Source organism: Lucilia cuprina, chromosome 5 (assembly GCF_022045245.1).
Source record: "Lucilia cuprina isolate Lc7/37 chromosome 5, ASM2204524v1, whole genome shotgun sequence".
Taxonomy (NCBI): Eukaryota; Metazoa; Arthropoda; class Insecta; order Diptera; family Calliphoridae; genus Lucilia; species Lucilia cuprina.
In genome coordinates, this window is record NC_060953.1 from 67038086 (window position 1) to 67057095 (window position 19010).

The 19010-nt window shown below is 28.1% G+C and overlaps 1 protein-coding gene across 6 annotated transcripts; it reads right to left on the reverse strand.

Moving 5' to 3' along the window:
• Positions 1 to 240: 240 nt before the first annotated feature.
• Positions 241 to 9518, reverse strand: LOC111690721 (protein lethal(3)malignant blood neoplasm 1). 6 transcript variants are annotated; one of them, XM_046953247.1, is made up of 8 exons: positions 9189 to 9518; positions 8996 to 9110; positions 2279 to 2416; positions 1960 to 2217; positions 1108 to 1248; positions 916 to 1041; positions 701 to 859; positions 241 to 639 (listed from the first exon to the last, which is right to left on the reverse strand). In XM_046953247.1, exons 1-8 carry the CDS (start codon positions 9207 to 9209, stop codon positions 323 to 325), a joined length of 1275 nt encoding a protein of 424 aa, XP_046809203.1. In that variant the 5' UTR covers positions 9210 to 9518; the 3' UTR covers positions 241 to 322. The 6 variants fall into 6 exon arrangements, with proteins under 6 accessions (XP_046809203.1, XP_046809201.1, XP_046809202.1 ...); XM_046953245.1 differs by having other exon boundaries at positions 701 to 856; positions 916 to 1248; XM_046953246.1 differs by having other exon boundaries at positions 241 to 636; positions 916 to 1248.
• Positions 9519 to 19010: the final 9492 nt, after the last annotated feature.

Genomic DNA, 19010 nt, shown 5'->3' on the forward strand with positions numbered 1-19010 from the left:
GATTGTATGATATATCACTATATTAGCCTCTTAAAAGCAATTTTTACTCGAAAACACAAAAAGTCATTAAAACGCGTTTAACTTAACTTTGTAAAACATTTAAAATCATTTCAAGACAAATATTTATTGTTTTTTCTATACTTTATGATAAATTATAAAATAATATATATAAAAAAAATAATTTAAATTATTTATTACAAACTAAAATAAAATTAAATCAACAAAAACATTAATTTTCATTGGATCAGTAAAATGAACACATTTCAAAAAAATTTAAATAATTTTTCTATAATTTATGAAGTTGTTTTCTTTCCTCATTCGCTTATTGATTAAACCACACGAATTCGTAATCTTTAAGAGTATTTTCTTTGGACTTGATTTCATTGCGATCTAATTTACGCCAACGTATACGTGGCTGATAGCCATTTTCATTTGCCACATATTCAATAGTACGTTCAACATCATCATCGCCAATGGCATAGTAAGTGCCCTCCTTATTGCCGTTTCGTTTACCGGTCTCAGTATGGCCGTGATAGTCTAAAATGTATTTGAAACGATACAAATCACCATCACCGTTTGCCGAAGGAGAAGATGAAGATGAACCGGATATACCGTTAGGTTTTTTGCCAGATGGCACTGCTGAAATAGAGAAATTATGTTTGATTATAAAAAATTGTTAGAGTTTAGCTGTGACACAAACCATTTGGTTTATTAAGGGTTGTAGTTTGTGTTGGGGTGGCAGAAGGTGTTTTACCCATTATAGCAGGAAGCACTTTTTGCATTATAATGTCCATTATGGGTGGTGGATTTCCGGTGTTTGTCTTTGCTGCGTCAGGACTACCAGACAAAGGTTTTACTGCTATAATGAAAATATTTGAATATATAATACTTTAAGGACATTTTAGTGTTATATACTTTTTTGGTTGGTGTTTTTGCTAACTGTGGGACTTGTAGTGTATTGCTTGTTTAATGTATTTGTGTTTGGTGTTGTTTGTATAGGTTGCTTGCCGGAGTTTTTATTCAAGGTTGCAGGATTTGCTGCTGCTTGGGGAAATAAGTCGGCTTCACTAGGTTGTTCAAGCATAAGCTTTAGCTGTGTTTTCTTACCTTGTGTAGATGCCTCATCTAAATCCCCAACTGAGTTCTTTAAGGGTGTTTGAGTTAAAGTGTTTTCCTGTGCTGTAGTATCAGTGTTTTGTGGCTCAAAAGAATTCTTTGTTGGTATTTTGGTTAATGTGTTTTCCTGTGCTGCAGTTTTTGTGGGTAATTTTAAATCGTGTTTCAAAAATTGAATAGGTTTAAGTTGTAAAGGTTTAAGAACATTATTAATAATAGCTTGGTTTTTGTCAGTAAATAGGGGTGTGCCCTTATCACCGATCATAGAAAGTGCTACCACTTGGTATTGGTGTTTATCATGAGGTGCATTGTGTTGTGTTGGTGTGCTCTTAATTAATTGTTGTTGTGTTCGTAAAGGATTTTGTAATGTTTTAGTAACTGATTTATTTTTATCGTTTACAAAAATTTCACTAATTTTTGTAATTGGTTTAATGGGTTTTTCACTTGATAGATTATTTGCAACATTTGTGGCAAACTTAGTAGGTGCAAAGGTAGGAAGATTTGTGTGATCATTATTAGGTGTTAGATTAGAGGGTGTTGAAACAAATTTATTAAGTGCAAGTATAGAGACACTTGGTGCAAATGTTGAAAGTGTCGTAGCAACTTTAGGTGCTGTAACTGCTGTAGGTTTTGTGTTAATATTATTAGGTGTTAAATAAGCTCTACTTGGTGCAACTGATGCAGGTGTTGTTTTAAATAATTGCTGATTCTTTGCAGCATTTTGTAATTCCACTAAATCGTTAAATGCTAAAGTTTCAGTTACTGGTTTACTTAGTTTTATTGCTTTTTCATTCGCATTAAAAGTTAATAAAACATTTTCACCATTTAAATCGTATAGTTTACCTGCTCCTACATTCTTGTTAGGAATTTTAGGATTAACCGCAGCATTAGTACCACTAGTAGACAATGATTTCGACAAAGGTCTTATATCATTCTTCACAGTTTTACTTTCTATGCCATTAAGACCTTTAGGTTTATTGTTGCCATTGGTTAGAAAGCAGCCCGAACAAGCTTCTGTATTGAAATTATGTTTAGGCAAAGGTTTTGCAGTGGTAGTAGTCGTTGGAGCTATCTTTGGCTGTACCATTACCTCAACAGTTTCTATTAGGAAAAGTAACATATATGATTAAGAAAGTAAAAACTAAACACAAAATGTTCTTACTGGGCGGCGATTCATAAGGATAATTTCTCATGGCTAGTATACGAAATCGACCTTGCTCATCGGTGGCATATACTGTTACATGATAAATTCCATCAGCTGTTATAAAACCAAATTCTCCCATCACAATACCACGCTCATCTGAAAAAAGAGAAAAACAAAACAAACAATTTAAGAAACAATAATGAAGCAGTTAAACTTTTAATTAGATTATAAATAAAATCATAATTATAATTAATATTCGAAATCTATTCCGCTACAATAGTTCTAATCAGCTTGTTCGACTGGATTCATTTAAATTGTATAAATTATTAAATATAAATAATTTTGACTAACTTTAACAAGTTTATTTCGCTTTGAAAGTGTTCCTGTTATAACGGAGTAAGTGTTTAGGCAAACATATACTCGTGTTCGGACCAGTTGGACTTTCTTATGACATAAAATAAACAAACACACATTTCTACATACACATACATATATTCCATAATTAAATGGCAAATATTAACCATATTATGACTATATTGTTGCCGTATATATTTTTAAGTTTAAATTGAATATTATTAATTAATTTATGTGTTATTATCACTATTGTTGTTATTTTAATTCTCTACTGGCAGATATTAGACCATATTTAATATGACATTTAACAATGGTTCAACCATAATCAATTTGAATTTATGAGACTATAAACAGCCAGTAAAACAATAAATTTATATTTAAATAAAACATTCATTTAAATGTTTGAATAAATTCACTTTCGCAGCGATAAAGTATTAGAAATATGTTTAAATATGGTTATCGGTTTTATGACCTTGCTTTTCATAATCATAATTTCAGGTGAAATGGTTTGTTTTGATTTCTATTTTGTTTGTTGTTTTCTTTAAGAATACATACCCCTGTCATAAATAATTGTAAAAATTTAAATAATTCAAATGACGTGTGACAGTTATTGACTGGTTTTGTATGTATTTTGTTTGTTTTTAATTTGGTGACAATGTGTCTTTTTTTAAAAAATAAAATCAAATATCGAGTTTAACAGGATAAATACTAAATCGAAAGCATACGATTATATGCCATATCAACGAATTATGATTGTACCCTACAATGTGATTTATTAAGGGTTTCAAGAAATAAGAATTTTAGATTAAAAATTAAATGTTCAAATATATATTAAAGAAGTAAGAGTTCTATATTCGGCTGTGCGAATCTTATATATCCTTCACCATGGTGTATTAAAAAAAATCGGTATCAAAAACTCTTCTTTCAAATCACTTACTTCGGGATGAACATACTTAATTTCATGTTTCTAGGTTCAATATTATAGGAAATTCAAAAAGTACCTTTTGCAGAATGAAAAAGTACCAAGAAATTCCCATCGATTCGTTCTCATCTAATCCGGTCTCTACGTACTTAATTTCAAGTTTCTAAGTTCACTATTATGGAAAACTCAAAAAGTACCTTTTGAAAAACTAAAAAGTACCAAAAAGTTCATTTTTTCCGGTTCTCACATAATTTCGACTCTACATACTTAATTTTATATTTCTGGGTTCATTATTATTGTAGAAAACTGAAAAAGTACCTTTTAAAAAACGAAAAAGTACCAAAAAATTCTATTCTATTCCTAGGTTCAATATTATAAAATAATCAAAAAGTACCTTTTGAAAAATGAAAAAGTACTAAAAATTCCCTTTTATGGGTTGTCACCTAATTCAGACACCACATACTTAATTTCATATTTTTAGGTTCAATATTATAGAAAATTCAAAAAGTACCTTTTAAAAAACAAAATTACTGTATCTTGATGTGGTAGAAAACGATCTGTACAATTTTTAAATCAAAAAATATAAATTTACGAAAAATTACCAAAAAGTAGTTTTATGTTTCTAGATTTAATATAAATCAACTCCTCTATTTATGAGGATCCAGAATATACATACTGTATATATGTTATAGAAATTACAAACGTAATGACAAACTTATATAAGTACATACTTATACCCTACTCACGAAGGTGATGGTTATAAAAAGTTAAAAAGAAAGAAATTATTTTTTTAAAAATAATTAATGAAAGAGTAGTATATTTATTTTATAAAAAATAACAATAAATGATAATTATTTAGGAAATTATTTATAACATCGGAGTATTAAAATTCAGACATTAAATTTTAATTAAAAAAAATATTTATCGCCTATAAATTTAGCCAGTATTAGAACAAATTCAATTACCATTATTATTATTAAATGTAACATACATTGGATAAATGTATTTACAATAAATAACGATATTTCTGCGCAATTTTGGCGGGTAAAACTTGACCAAAAAATATAAGTGCCATATGTGTTAAAAATGCTAATATATAAAACTGACTAATAAACAGATCGTATATTAGTCACGCTATTTAAGAAAAATAACAGAGTGAAACGAAACAGCTTACTGAACTGATAGATGAATGTAGAACTTCTCTAACTAGTTGGATAAAACATAAATTTTAAGAAATGTGTAATGGCTACCATTACCTTTAATTCTCCTATAAACTGGTGGAGATATTCGATTCGCTGTGGAATATTGTTTCGGACTATGTCTAATGCTAGCTATTGGAGTGTTACCTCGTACGAAGTAGCTGTGGTTGAAATCTTAAACGTTTAATTATTGATGCTCGCGAAATTAATATTTCGACATAAGTTCACGGTTTTTATGTTAAAACAACTTCACAGTAGCTCACAGACTGTGGAGTAAATGTCTTTTTTTTGCTATCGATAAAGTTCCCTTCATTGCCTGTATATGTTTCAACCCCGCTTCTATATATTCCTTTAGGGCAAGTTGCATTCTAACAGATGGGTTACCTTTTATCTGCCGGTACTATAAACTGATCGAGAGAAAATATTATTTTTAAGTACTGGTACTGCAAACGTTTTTGGGGCTTTTGCCTAAATAACAGAGGCTATTCTATTAGTAAGGTTGACTCTGTTGCCGAGAAATATCGTCTCAAATGTCAGGCATTCCAAATATTTGAGCAGTGAAGACATTCGTTACATAGTGTCCCTTTTGTAAGCAAGAACGAAGACAGTTGTCACTTAACTATACTCAAGTAATCTAGATAATAAATGATTGACTTCCTCATAGGACAAGCACATATTAAAAAGGCTCGTCGACAGGGTAGTATTTGGCTAAGGTAATCCAAAATGGTACGTTAATTATATATCTATTACGAGACTATCTCCCCGAACTGCGTGATCTCTCGATTTTCCAAAAAGAACTAAGATCGTTAAAGAAAATGGTCTTACGAAAACTGATAATATCCGTGCTTAATGACAAACTTATGATATTTCTGTGTCTTCGCCAAATGCGATAAAAATTAAACCATCATTTTGATGATATCAGTGGCCGAATATGATAGTAACAGCACATTACTATTGAGTTTCTATCCAAACATAAAATTGTCTTTGTAAAAATTCGAACAACGTTTTGAAATCATTTGCTCAAAACAAGTTGTTGCGATCGTAGTGTAAAGGTTACAAAGTAATACAGGAAGCTATACAAAATGAGAAACAATTTACAATAAAACAAAAGTTTATTGTTATGATGCTGTTGCAATTAAAATGAATAAATGCAGCTCATCAAGGCAAACTTCTTTTTAAGAGTCCATTTGAACATTTACATCTTCAACAAATTTCAAAATAATTTAAATTTTTATATACATATGAACATTTTACAAATTTATAATCTTCTTACATTTTAATTATAACAACAACTATTTATTATAGTCACCAAATACCAATAAAACAGATGTTAAATTATAATTAAAAGTTATAAATTAATGTATAAAAATAAATCACGTCGGTTATAGATTTATAAAATCATTTGAATTTAATGTAAATAAACAATTAAAAGAACATCTTCACCAATCAAATAGACGAGACATACAAACATTCATACATATATACCTATTACAAGTTATATGCTTAGAACAATATTTATGGAATAGATTTTTAAGTACTACTTTAAATAGAAACCCGCCAATTGACAGCAATTATTTATATCTAATGGATAAAACACTATGACAGCAACCACTGCAAACTTCTTTGGTAAAATTGTTGCGCAACTTTGCAAGCGGATTAATAAAAGTGTATGTTGATATGTGCATAATTTTATTTGTCTGTTTTTGTCGCTTAAAAAAAAAGAATGTTATAATCAAGAATTTTTTAATATTCTGTTGAAATCATGTTCCTGCATATGTTTTATGGTTTTTAATGTCAATATTTTTATTTAGAGAACAAGTTACTAAATATAAATAAAAAAAATATATGTATGTATATAAAACTGCAGTTGTTGCGACAATGATCATCATAATTCGCATGAGCAACAGGCTATATTTTGCACTGGCAACCTGCTGGCTTATCCAAACAGTTGTTGTAGCTATTTTGTTTTTATCCACTTGTTGCATTATTGATACAAGAGGTTACCAACAAGTATCATTTGCTAATATTGACATAATGTGGATGCAACAATTGCCACCATGTGCCAACAATTGCCATAAAATATCTTGACAATGATGTGTTGTTGATGATGAGGCAGTTTTCAACTATCTGTCCATATTATAAAGCATTTATTGATATTTTATGTTAAATTATTAATAAATTCTTAAACATGGTTATTAGCTTGGCAAATGTGTGGCGTTAAGATTTTCACTATAAATGTTGATTTCTTCTATAAATTAAATATAGATATTAACACACAATGATATTGATGTTAAGTAATTTATTAAAATATTTGAATGAAAATTCTAATCAGATGATAATAATTATTATCTATAATTGCGAAGTACTTTGAAAACTAATGTTGAAAAGATTCAATTAGTCGAGCAATTTAAGTTCCGTTTATGTACAAAGTAAGTTCCGCAAAAAATTTATAATATCTAAATATTAGAACTTAAGCATTTAATTTATAATACTAAGCTTAACAATCGTTAAATATATTTGCAATGAACAACAAAATTTCTGCGTAATTTTAGCGGGTAAAACTTGTCTACAATTAAGATGTTTCATTTGTGCTTTAAAATATAAATGTTTCTAACCATTACATAATTACAGATCGCTGATATTCAGAATAAAATAATAAATATAATCAATTCATTTCCAATGAAACACTGCACTATATATTTTTTAATGATTTTCACTATAGGTAGTGTTCTGTGTATGTCCTGTTCACACGCGTTTTTACTCTGTCCGCATTTGAATGTTGTTTATCGTGTGATTCAATGTTTATATTGTTTATATATCCAACTTAAAGTATTCCAACCGGCTGTCCATGTAAAACTTGTGCTTAAGGTACAGATCGCAGTTTGGCACATACACTTTTTTTGACACAAGGACGACAATGAAAATGATTAAAATCGGTCCACTATTTCAACAAGCTCCCATACAACAGATCCTCCCGAAACAGGCTTCTAAGTAATTATCATATTAATATACTTGTATATCGATTAAGCTTTATACAAGCCCTAAGGAACTTGCTAAATTTCAGAAAGATCGGACCTCATTAGACTCCCATAAAAGGTCACCATCAGAAAATTACCAAAATTCACTCATAGACACTAATATCGCTTTGAAACTCAGTACAATTCAATAAAACACAAATATAGTAAATCAAATCATAAAATTTGATAGGAATCGGACCATATTTACCTCTAGCCCCCATATAAAATCTCTTTCATAAAATAGTTTTTTGCCCATATGATACCCTACACGGTACTTTCTTACTTTTTTTTAATTTGTCAAAAACAAACGAATTTCATTCATAAATTGTTCCATCCTGATTTTAGCTGTGAAAATTTGTATGTTGTATCAACTAAACATATGTTTTCATATTATGCAAAATTAATGACTTTTTTTAATATTTTTTATGAAGAATTCATTAATTTAATGAAACTCTTTCATTATGCTGACGAAATTGTACCATTGATTTAACGATATTTTTCGTTGTAAAAAGGTATAATTACGTTATTTACATATTCTATATTAATGACATTATTTCATTATGTTTACAAAATTTTCGAGATAAATCAAACATTTGTCGTTAATGCAATGAAATAGACTGATTACTAGAATAATATTATTAATAAAATAAAGAAAAGTGTTGTATAAAAAAAGGTTTTTCTTTCAGTGCAACAGTTAGAACTTTACGATTGTACTAAAATAGGAGACTTCTGCAAATCTAATAACTTTGGCCGTTTAGAAATTTATTTCAATATACATACAGATAGACAGACACTATTTAGCCTAATCGACTCTATTATCCAAAATGCACCCTATTGTGTCTACGCTAACTTGTGTCTTATATAGCAACGATAGGCAAATATATCTATAAGAGGTTTTTTTGTACTCTTTATTTGAACGGTACAGATACTTACTTATTTATATATAATCCATATATAATATATGATCCTTTTTAGCTGGCTTAGACTACTTTTCACTAATTGTTTTAGTAAAGTTACGCAAATAATTTGCTTGCGAACATAGATAAGCATGCTTTTGAAAACTTTCTCAAATATTGTTACAAAAATCCTTTAAAATATTTATACATACTGACTACTTATTCTACAATAAATAAAAATTCGATATTCTTTTTCAACTACTGTTCAATTGAACCACGTTCATATATAAACACTAACTACAACTTATTTACAAATAAAAAATAAATAAACATTAACATATACTTGCCTCTTGATTCCGAACGATGTTGTTGTTCGTCTATGGTGAAACCGAATTTGTAGGGACGAACTGTTGTGCTTTGAGCCCAGCAACATTGTTGCAGACAACATACAACAATCATAAACTTTAATGAGATTTTAATTTTATTTGTTTTGGTTAATAGAAATATGACTATTAAAATAATGATTAATAAAACACTTACTAAACTAATTAAATATTTCATTTTTATATTTTTTAAAAAACTTTTTTTTTGCACTAAGAAAACTGATATTACTTTTTTTAAACTTTTTAAGTTAAATATCACTTTTTCTTAAAAAAAAAATAATTCGTTTTTGATGTGCGTTACAAAGTTTGCCAACTAATAATTGTTAATAATTTTATAACTTCAGGCTCAAATGTTGCAATCTAAGTATTTGGAAATTTTAATAACGTTTTTATTATTTTTCTCGTTTTTAATTGTTTTTTGTTAGATATTTTTTTTCTGCCTGAGTTGGCCACTTGTGAAACACACCTTACGACGTTCTATTCGATATTGACTGGGCTCACAATACTAGGTAAACATTATAAAACGTTAGAATCGTAAAAAACAGATACAAAACAACAACAACAATTAACTTTAAAATACACATACTATATGATCAAACAGGCAAATACATACTGGACCTATAGATACATTCTCTGGTTCTCCAAGTAAATTGTTGTTTTTGTCGTCCGTTTGTCAGAAATAAATATTTAGGCATCTGCTGCTTTGAATAGAACAGATCATCAACAATACTCAGCCAGCGTCATCAACCAGTGAGTAGATAGGTAGATATTCATTCAACTGATACTCACAGATACTTGTACAAACATTATTCTATACTTGGTTATGGGGATATAAAACATAGATACGTTTTGTATGTATTGATTTGGTGCATATCGATCGTGGGTGAAAATAGCTTGGCTTTTTTCTAAACTATTCCTGTTGCATTTTCTAATCTATAAACCAACACCGTTACACCAAGAGAAAAACGTAAACTTATCGTTTTAATCTTTTTTAATTAAATTATGTGTCTGCTTGTTTAAAAGAGTGCTAAACATTTTATCGTCTATTTGTTATTTAATTTTGGCCATTATGATTATTGATAGTATTAAGAGGGGTAATATAATGAATAACCTGTCGTTAAAATAATTTGCATATTGCCATTTTAAAGTGTTTAGTATTTAATGTTTATTTGCACTTTTTTAGAGATTTTTCACTATCCGCTTTATGAAAGTGAGAGTATACTTTTCTCTATAAAGCATTTTTAGTTTGTCATTAGGTTTGTAACTAGTTTTTTGGTAATTAAGGACACATACATATGCAAAACCAAGTTTTATATCAGCACCTATGATCCTCATGAATTTTATAATTATAGGGCCTCATTTGACCCAAAAGTTTGACTTAAATTTTCAAAATACAACAATAAATGGCTTAAGCATAATTGAGGCTTAATTATATTGTATTTTTGTAACAGGTGTATTGTATTATATCGTCGGTTGTTTGTAATTAAGGACACATACATAAATACATACTCTTTTTTAACATCCTTTTTCCTTTGTTTATTACAAATCAAATTTCAAAATAATTGAAAATTGCTTCCGATATTTGCTTGACCATACTAACAATATATCGTTCCAAATATACTATCAACTCAATGTAGTGTATCTAAATAATATCTTTTAACACTTCAAATCCCCAAAAACAGCGTTAATAAAACATTAATTAATTCAAATTTTAATACCTATTGTTAACACAGCTGATTAATGGACTAGTACCATAATAAATAATTTGATTTATTACTCATGGTCTACAAATATTGTTTCTCATTTTAATTAGAATAAAAACTTTAATTTAGATTTTATTATCGACATCAGGTTATTGAAATGTTTAAATATGAACTAGTTTAAAAAGATTTTTAATATTGGCCGACATATGTTAGAACATAATATAGTTGGGTTCCATTTATAATGACCTACATAAATCTGAATTTTTTTGTCGCGAATTTTTCAACAGCAACATCTTTTTTTCCTTTACCTAACTTAATATTAATATTTAGTTTCAACAGGATGTTGCCACATGTCAAATATTCGAGGGACCAATAAATTTATTGCAAATCTAAATTTCCCATTAAAGACACTCACAAACCCCGTTAGTTCTTTTATTTCTTTGATGTATTGTCTATTTAAATATCGAAGGAAAAGTAAAACAAATAAATCTGTGAATCACTGAAAGTATCTAAACAAGATCCCCCAAAAAACTCGGTCTATATATAAGAGACTTCTCTTATTTTAAAGACAATCGGCGGCCACAATCCGTAGTCTCTCTGCTGTTAGGCGTAGGTCTCTGATAGTATTATACGAGTTTAGATACAGCTAGCATTTTTAGAAATTTTTGATCACATTCAAGTCATTTATGACTCTTCTGCACGATTAAAATGATCATACATGCGCTCATTTTCTGATCATAAATGAAACATTCGTCGGGAGAAAATGGTACTCTACCCGCGACTCTTCTAAATGAGTCATTTATGAGCCCCACTTCTGATCAATTATGACTCATTTTTTATCTTTTTTGAGTCATTTATGAGCCAAATAACTGGTCGTTTTTAAGTAATTTCCAAAATATTTTATAATAATTTTTGAGTCTTTTCTGATTATTTTTTATGTTTGTCACAGACAAATACAGTACAACAGCCCAACTATCCGCAAAATAAGAAATATGACCACAATTTAAGCGCTCAACTTACTAATCACTTTTAGGTCATCAAAAGGAGTCAAAAATGAATCAGTATACTGATTAATCATCCAACAATTTTCCAAATTTTAGCTGGGAAAGGAGTAAGAACAGATTTGGACTAGTTGTTAGTATGTTGGCTTATCAGTCAGGAAGTTGAGAGTTCGATTCCCACCAGAGATTCAAATTTATTGATACATTAAATTATAATGTAATTAGTAATTGTATTGGATATTTAATATCGCTTGCCTAGCTTTCTAGCTAGTAGTATTCTAGTCTGTCAATCCGAATATCGACAACACGACAATCTGGTAAACGATCACAGAACTATAAAACATATTTCTCAAGAATGATCAGAAAACTAAACTGAAGCTATATAATCACGAAATAATTTCAGCAAATTCGCTCTATTTATTATTTTCAATTATCCTATAGGATAAAAAAATTTAATTAATATACCAACTACTTTCTACACATAACATTAAATATGATATTATTTATGACATGATAAAAACATTTATTAAATTATATTTAATTAATACTGGTTTGCAATTATTACTTATTGGAAAATATAAAAACGTCTAAAAACTGTAAACAGATTTTAAATTAAAAAAAACACTTGTTCAATGCAGCATTTACACGCATATTTAACCAAAATGACAAAACTTATTTACATATCTACTTTTAAAAAATTCTAAAAAAAAAAATTATCAACATAATCTAAGAGATCTACGTACGATGACGTTAATAATAATTGAAATATGACACAACAACGTCATCTCTGTCAATTTGTATGGCCAAACGTATAAATAAATTGGCAATTTGATCGTAACAATAATTTATTTAAAATTAACTTATAAAAAAACAAAAAATAAACAAATCAGGAAATTGATATTGAAATTGATCAATTACTATTACTTAGCTAATTTTTTATATATCTATTTAAAAGTTTCAGAATTATTAACAATTAAGTGGTCATCGTATCTTACGCTCTCACCTCCCTCGTTTTATTTGATTTATGAAATATTTTAAGTGTCACTTAATATGTTTTACATTATCAACACAGACGTGTGTCTAAATAGTTTATATGACCAGTAAATCTGTATGTATAAATGTTTATAATCTTGTAGGGGTATATCTACCTATATCATCTATGTGTATCTGTTGGTTGTGAGATACAAGTAAAAAAAAAATAATGTAGTGTTTGAGTCATTGAGCAAATGCATGGCAAAAGATGACGTAGTATCTTCTATCTTATACTGACTGAGTGGTTATTGACAGAGTAGCATGTGTGTAAATAATTCTAGCCGGATCCACGCCAAGATTATTATGTATTTTGTAAAGAAGACGATAGTGATTGCATATTGTTAAATGCATGAATATTGTTATTGATTTTTTTTTTTAACTTTGTGACACTGCTTTTAAGAATTTTTTATTGTTATTTTTACTATGTTTTATTATCTTATATAATATTTATGTTGTTAAATTATAGTAGCTATGTATTAAGTATTTAAATCTTCAAAAACATTCATCTGTTTAAAGATAAACAATGTTTAACATACAAAGCTATCTGATTTGACATTTAATTCTACACTTTATTAGATTTTTAACACTTTATGAAGTTATTTTAAAAATTAATTATTAAAAATTAAAAACATCTTTAATATCTTTTTGTTTAATATTAACATTTCCTGTTCCTATACCTTTTGTAGTTGTATGAATTTCAAAACCCTTAAGATTATCTTGTCGATAAAAATGTTCGAATTAATAATAACACAGGTCGTCAAAATTGGATAGTCTTTTATAAAGCACTGAAATTAGTAGTTTTTTAAAGCACTGAATCTGAATCTAACAACTGGGACTTAAAATATCACAAAGTAAAATATTTAAAATTTTGGTAATGTAGTTATTTCATACATTACTTGGTAATAAGTTTCGTTATTAAAAATATTAATTATTATTATTTTTTCGAATAGGATTGTTTATAGCATATGTATGTCTAATAAGGAATTAGTAGTTGTGACCATAGTCGATATAAGATGCTTAGTTATTCACCCAAAAAGTAACTAATTAGTCTTTGCTCCAATAGTACTCGTCTACGGTACTCCAGATAAGTAAAGATTTTACTGGACGTGTCCCAAAATTTGAGAAAACGCCATATTTAGCCCTCTTGAAATATTATAACTTTTTTCTTCTTCGAGATAACTTCACCTAAAGCTTAAAAACAAATGGATGATATCTCAGCAACTACAATAAATTTTAAAACAATACAATAGGTATTTTCATAAAATTTAATTGAAATATGTAAGTTTTTTTGTAAAATAAAAACGAAAATTACGAAAAAAAAATACATATTTTGTCAGCTGATAAAATGAACTTTCAGATGATATATTACATTTTATGAATAAGAATGCCTTCAAGCAAACATAACGTCGCGATAGAAATTCTAGAGCCAGATTCGGAATCAGCGGAACTTAGTCCTTTAGAAAAGTATACTTTGGTTTTTGGGTAAAAAGTTTGTTCGTCTGTGTAATCATTATTTATATTTAATTTGTTTATATATTATATGTATTATATGAGTTATGTCTGTGTCTTTGAATGGGTTAATTGTGGCTTGTTATTTTATACCCTACATTATGAATGTTTGTAAGTTTTGCTGTTCTCTTTGATATCTTAAAATATTGGTCCAACATGCATTTTTAAGTACCAGAATACCAATTCTATAATTTTTGTGTATATGTGCTAGTGATCGCCATAAGCTACTCGAAATACCCCAGCAAAATCTTTACTTACCCGGTAAGTTTTGCAAGTAATATTGGAGAAAAGTGTAAGTAGTTACTTTTTGGGTGAATAACTACTTATTAACGACGACTCATTATCAAGTAATATATGAAATAATACTCATTAAATTTGAAAATATTTTGCTGGGACGAATCTGGTATCAGGCTTAAAAATAAAGGTTTAACATCTGTAAAATCTTCTCCCTTCTTCACAATATCTCGGCTGTGCGAATATTATATAATATAACCTACAACATAGTGTGTTTGTAAGGTATTAATGGATCGGACTAGTTCTACTACACCTTCCCACCTGGTTAACTCACATAATCATTGATATTTCTATTAAAAATGTCATATATTTTCACAATGCTGAGAAGTTTAAGTAAAATAAATTGTATAATTAATACTAGTATATGATATTTTATTAAGATTTAATAAATTAAACAAACAATTTTAATAACAAATGAGTTTCTTGTAAATTTATTTAATTCGAATTTAAATACTTTTGTATATATCAGCTTAATAGGAGTAAAACAAAAAAATACCTTAAGAATTTTCTTTGTTGCAATGCATCTTTCAAATTCTAAAAACACAAACATTAAGACAGGCTGTTAATCATTTCCTGGTTTCTCAGGGGATTATGATAATATGTTTTTTAATTTTATTTAACTAATCGATTAGCTAATCTTAAATAATCATCACTTTCACAAATCATGCTCGATGATTTGTAGTCTTTTAGAATTATACTAAAAATATTTCATTACAACTGATGTTTCGAATAATGATTGATAGCAAATGTGTTGGATGAAAATCATATACATACATGTGCAAACTATACAGATTTTTTGATATTTTAGGCTGTTCATCTAATAAAAATTGTTATTTAGAGATAATAAATGATTAATATCATAAAAATTACATATCCGATTGCAATAACTATAATATTGATTTATAGTTATTGCAATCAGTGAACAAGTTTAAATAATCAATAACAACAACAAAATATCCAAATGATGTAAAATTTTCCTATAAGGTTTACCCTAATAAAATAGAATTTTGTCTTAAAATATTTTAAAACACGTATCTGATCTAACAAATATTTTGTCAATGTAAGATGAGATTGTAATCTAACAATTACATTGTTGGTTTGTAATTGCATTTTGCCTTAACAATTAACGGTTTGTTTAGGTTGATAAAAAACCTATAAATTCATGTTGCAAATGACAATGAATTGCTTTTATTTATTTATATATTTATCATATTTGCATATTTTTTTAATTGTGGATAATTTTCCGGACAAAGGAAATTTAACTAAATGGGAATTAGTTTTGATTTATTTCTATTGAAAGATATTTTCGTGATTAATAATATGTTTTAAATAATATGATCATAATCTAATCGTGTACAAATAATTCATTGGACATGTATAATATTTTAACAGAATCTCTCATTACTAAATCTTTATGAAAAATATTATTTTTCGTTCCTCAAAAATCACCCATATTTCAGTCCAAAAATCGATTTTTTTGTCGAAAACATAAAATCTGTTATAACTTCGTTAAAAAGCGTTAAAATCGAAAAAGAAGCTTTATTTGTGATCACCCATATTTTAGTCCAAAAATCGATTTTTTTGTCGAAAACATAAAATCGGCTATAACTTCGTTAAAACGCGTTTAAATCGAAAAAGAAGCTTCATTTGTGATCACCCATATTTAAGTCCAAATGTCGATTTTTTTTGGACGAAAACAGAAAATCGGTTATAACTTCGTTAAAACGCGTTTAAATCGAAAAAGAAGCTTTATTTGTGATCACCCATATTTCAGTCCAAATATCGTTCTTTTTTTTTGTCGAAAACATAAAGTCGGCTATAACTTCGTTAAAACGCGTTTAAATCGAAAAAAGAAGCTTTATTTGTGATCACCCATATTTCAGTCCAAAAATCGACTTTTTGTCGAAAACATAAAATCGTTTATAACTTCGTTAAAACGCGTTTAAATCGAAAAAGAAGCTTTATTTGTGATCACCAGGGAAACCGAAAACATGCTCTAAAAAAAGTGTTTTAAGCGCTTTAAATATGCCGTAAAAAACTCAAAATATGCTCTTAAAATTTAAAATATATGCTCCAAAAATAAATTTTTTTATTATTTTTTAACATTGAAAAGCTCAAAAAGACTGAAATTGTGATGAAATAATAAATGTTTAATATCATATTCTATATCCTACAACATTTTTTTATAAATGTTTCATTTCATAGTTTCAAGAACTAGTATAATAAAATTCCGTTTTACGTTCACATAACCAATAAATAACATGAAACCATTTGGTCCTCAAAAAACATATTTCAAACGACAAAGTTTAACACATTTCTTCCAATTGCATTCATAGCTTTTAAACTGACATTTTAATCGGTGTTGCCATAAATTCCAATAATTAGTTTTTTAAACTATAAAAATGGATTGGTCTCATGAAATCAAAACTAATCGGTTTTATGTCCGATTTAAAATATAATGCTTTATTGAATAAAAAACTATAACATAACGAAATTTTTTTTCAAAATTGTAAAATAGGCTAAAAAAATTAAAAAAAAAAAAAAATGAATTTTATTTTTTTTAAATAAAGTTTTGAAACGAAAAAAGCGAAAACATCAAAATATGCACTAAAAGAGTAAAATATGCTCTAAAAACTCGAAAATATGCCTTAAATATGCTAAAAAGTCAAATCATGCAAAATTATGCTCTTATGGGTAAAATATGCAAAAATATGCTCTAACAAATCAATGCCAAAATTCTCAAATTGGTCTGAAACGTGTAAATATCTTATCCATGAGTCCATACGACGCACCACAAAAAACATGCATTTGCATATTTTGGTTTCCCTGGTGATCACCCATATGTCAGTCCAAAAATCTATTTTTGTCAAAACTTAAAATCGACTATAACTTCGTTAAAACGCGTTTAAATCGAAAAAGAAGCTTTATTTGTGATCACCCATATTTCAGTCCAAAAATCGATTTTTTTTGCCGAAAACATAAAATCGGCTATAACTTCGTTAAAACGCGTTTAAATCGAAAAAGAAGCTTTATTTGTGATCACAGATATTTCAGTCCAAAAATCGATTTTTTTGTCGAAAACATAAAATCGGCTATAACTTCGTTAAAACGCGTTTAAATCGAAAAAGAAGCTTTATTTGTGATCACCCATATTTTAGTCCAGAAATCGATTTTTTTGTCGAAAACATAAAATTGGCTATAACTTCGTTAAAACGCGTTTAAATCGAAAAAGAAGCTTTACTTGTGATCACCCATATTTCAGTCCAAATATCGATTTATTTGTCGAAAACATAAAATTGGCTATAACATCGTTAAAACGCGTTTAAATCGAAAAAGAAGCTTTATTTGTGATCACAGATATTTCAGTCCAAAAATCAATTTTTTTGTCGAAAACATAAAATCGGCTATAACTTTGTTAAAACGCGTTTAAATCGAAAAAGAAGCTTTATTTGTGATCACCCATATTTCAGTCCAGAAATCGATTTTTTTGTCGAAAACATAAAATTGGCTATAACTTCGTTAAAACGCGTTTAAATCGAAAAAGAAGCTTTACTTGTGATCACCCATATTTCAGTCCAAATATCGATTTATTTGTCGAAAACATAAAATTGGCTATAACATCGTTAAAACGCGTTTAAATCGAAAAAGAAGCTTTATTTGTGATCACAGATATTTCAGTCCAAAAATCAATTTTTTTGTCGAAAACATAAAATCGGCTATAACTTTGTTAAAACGCGTTTAAATCGAAAAAGAAGCTTTATTTGTGATCACCCATATTTCAGTCCAAAAATCGATTTTTTTGTCGAAAACATAAAATCGGCTATAACTTCGTTAAAACGCGTTTAAATCGAAAAAGAAGCTTTATTTGTGATCACCCATATTTCAGTCCAAAAATCGATTTTTTTTGTCGAAAACATAAAATCGGCTTTAACTTCACCGTTAAACTTCGAAAACGCGTTTAAATCGAAAAAGAAGCTTTATTTGTGATCACCCATATTTCAGTCCAAAAATCGATTTTTTTTTGTCGAAAACATAAAATCGGCTATAACTTCGTTAAAACGCGTTTAAATCGAAAAAGAAGCTTTATTTGTGATCACCCATATTTCAGTCCAAAAATCGATTTTTTTTGTCGAAAACATAAAATTGGCTATAACTTCGTTAAAACGCGTTTAAATCGAAAAAGAAGCTTTATTTGTGATCACCCATATTTTAGTCCAAAAATCGATTTTTTTGTCGAAAACATAAAATCGGCTATAACTTCGTTAAAACGCGTTTCAATCGAAAAAGAAGCTTTATTTGTGATCACCCATATTTTTTGTCGAAAATCGGCTAATACTTCGTTAAAATGCGTTTAAATCGAAAAAGAAGCTTTACTTGTGATCACCCATATTTCAGTACAAATATAGATTTTTTTGTCGAAAACATAAAATTGGATAACAT